The 1,424-nt window shown below is 41.6% G+C and overlaps 1 protein-coding gene across 1 annotated transcript in view; it reads right to left on the bottom strand.

Moving 5' to 3' along the window:
• The window catches only part of LOC101852961 (4-aminobutyrate aminotransferase, mitochondrial), a gene marked incomplete in the record, with an annotated part of 17,608 nt that extends 16,305 nt beyond the window's left edge, over positions 1 to 1,303 (bottom strand). The window contains 1 exon segment of the mRNA XM_013088199.2: positions 1,102 to 1,303. Coding sequence (XP_012943653.1) covers positions 1,102 to 1,156 — 55 coding nt within the window.
• Between the last annotated feature and the right edge of the window lie 121 nt (positions 1,304 to 1,424).

Genomic DNA, 1,424 nt, shown 5'->3' with positions numbered 1-1,424 from the left:
CTCTCTCTCTCTCTCTCTCAAATACACACACTCAGCACCCCCCCTCCCACACACACACACACTCAAAATACTATATCATCTATCAAGCATTCTTCCGAGAAGACTCCATTAATTACGTTTTTTTTAAATGAAAGTGTTCTTTCGTCCCAGTTGACACAACTATGATTATTAATTATACTGAAGAACAACAAAATAAAATGAATCTAAAAGGAACAATGCTAACAAAATCAAAAGAAACATCAATAGAAGCAATAAAGTCCAGTAAGGGTATGGGTTTAAAGCCGTTATCAACACTGTTAGATTATCTCATAAAAGAAGACCTCTGAATTCATCGCCCGTCTCCGATAGAACCGAGCCAAATGGATTGAGAGTCTTGAGAACCCCACAAAACGGCCCGAGTTCAAGAACGTCCAGACTGAGATTCTAACCAGAACTGCCCCCTCCGTAGTCCAGCATGATACTTACTGAACTGACGGAGCGCTTGCAGAAACAATGAGCTACAATACAAGAATTCGCTACCTTAGAATGACGTGTACAACGTTCTATCTTCTCAGTATCGAATTTTGAGAGATTTGACGTTCAAAAAAAAAATATTTCACAATAAGATGGCAAGCTTTTTCGCGAGCAATTCTTTGAATATCTTGATAACAACTCAGATTATCTTATGATTTTGATAGAGAATTTGATTTCTGATCTTATTGTTTTAGTAACTCAAAACGGCCAAAAATATAAGATAGAACTTCATAATTCTGAGGTAGCGATTACTGTAAAAGAAACAGCAAAAAAGAAACCTCCGCCCCGTGCAGTAGAGCTGGACAATGAGTCGCTTTAGCAAAATCCGGATAATATTATTATGTTAGTGCACCTCTTCCGTCTTCGGCAAATAATATGATAGAACCTCTTCTGCAAATGGGTTAGAACCACTTCGACAAACAGCTTAGCATCACTTCAACAAATGAGTACACCCACTTCGGCAAACGGGTCAGGAAAGTTAGTTAAGAGTCTGAATTCGGACAATGTTTCATTGCTAATTATTCGGTTATTCAGATAGATTATCCGGATTTTGCCCACCTCTACCGTGCAGCACGATGGAATCCCTACCTTCTTTCACGTATTGCGCGAGCCTTCCTTTTCCGAGATGGCTAATGTGTGCCATTAACTAAGAATACGACGGGCGGTTGAGGGTGGGTTTAGATGTTTCCTTTGTGATCAGTTGATCACAGAGCTCGAGCAAAACAAATCAACGGATACCACGCGAATAGAAAACCCCTGCCGTTATGTCACTGCTGTCTTGTCTGCGAGGCGCAAGATTTCGGCAGGTTTTATAGAGAGAAAAGAGAGAGGGCACGGAGCCACGTGGTAATCTGCGACGTGAAAACTGCGGGGGATCAGCCTGTCAGCACTCCGCACCCGCCTGCCCCATT

Source organism: Aplysia californica, unplaced genomic scaffold (genome assembly GCF_000002075.1).
Source record: "Aplysia californica isolate F4 #8 unplaced genomic scaffold, AplCal3.0 scaffold00701, whole genome shotgun sequence".
NCBI lineage: Eukaryota > Metazoa > Mollusca > Gastropoda > Aplysiida > Aplysiidae > Aplysia > Aplysia californica.
Note: the sequence above shows the minus strand (reverse complement) of the source record. Positions and strands in the feature narration are given on the sequence as shown.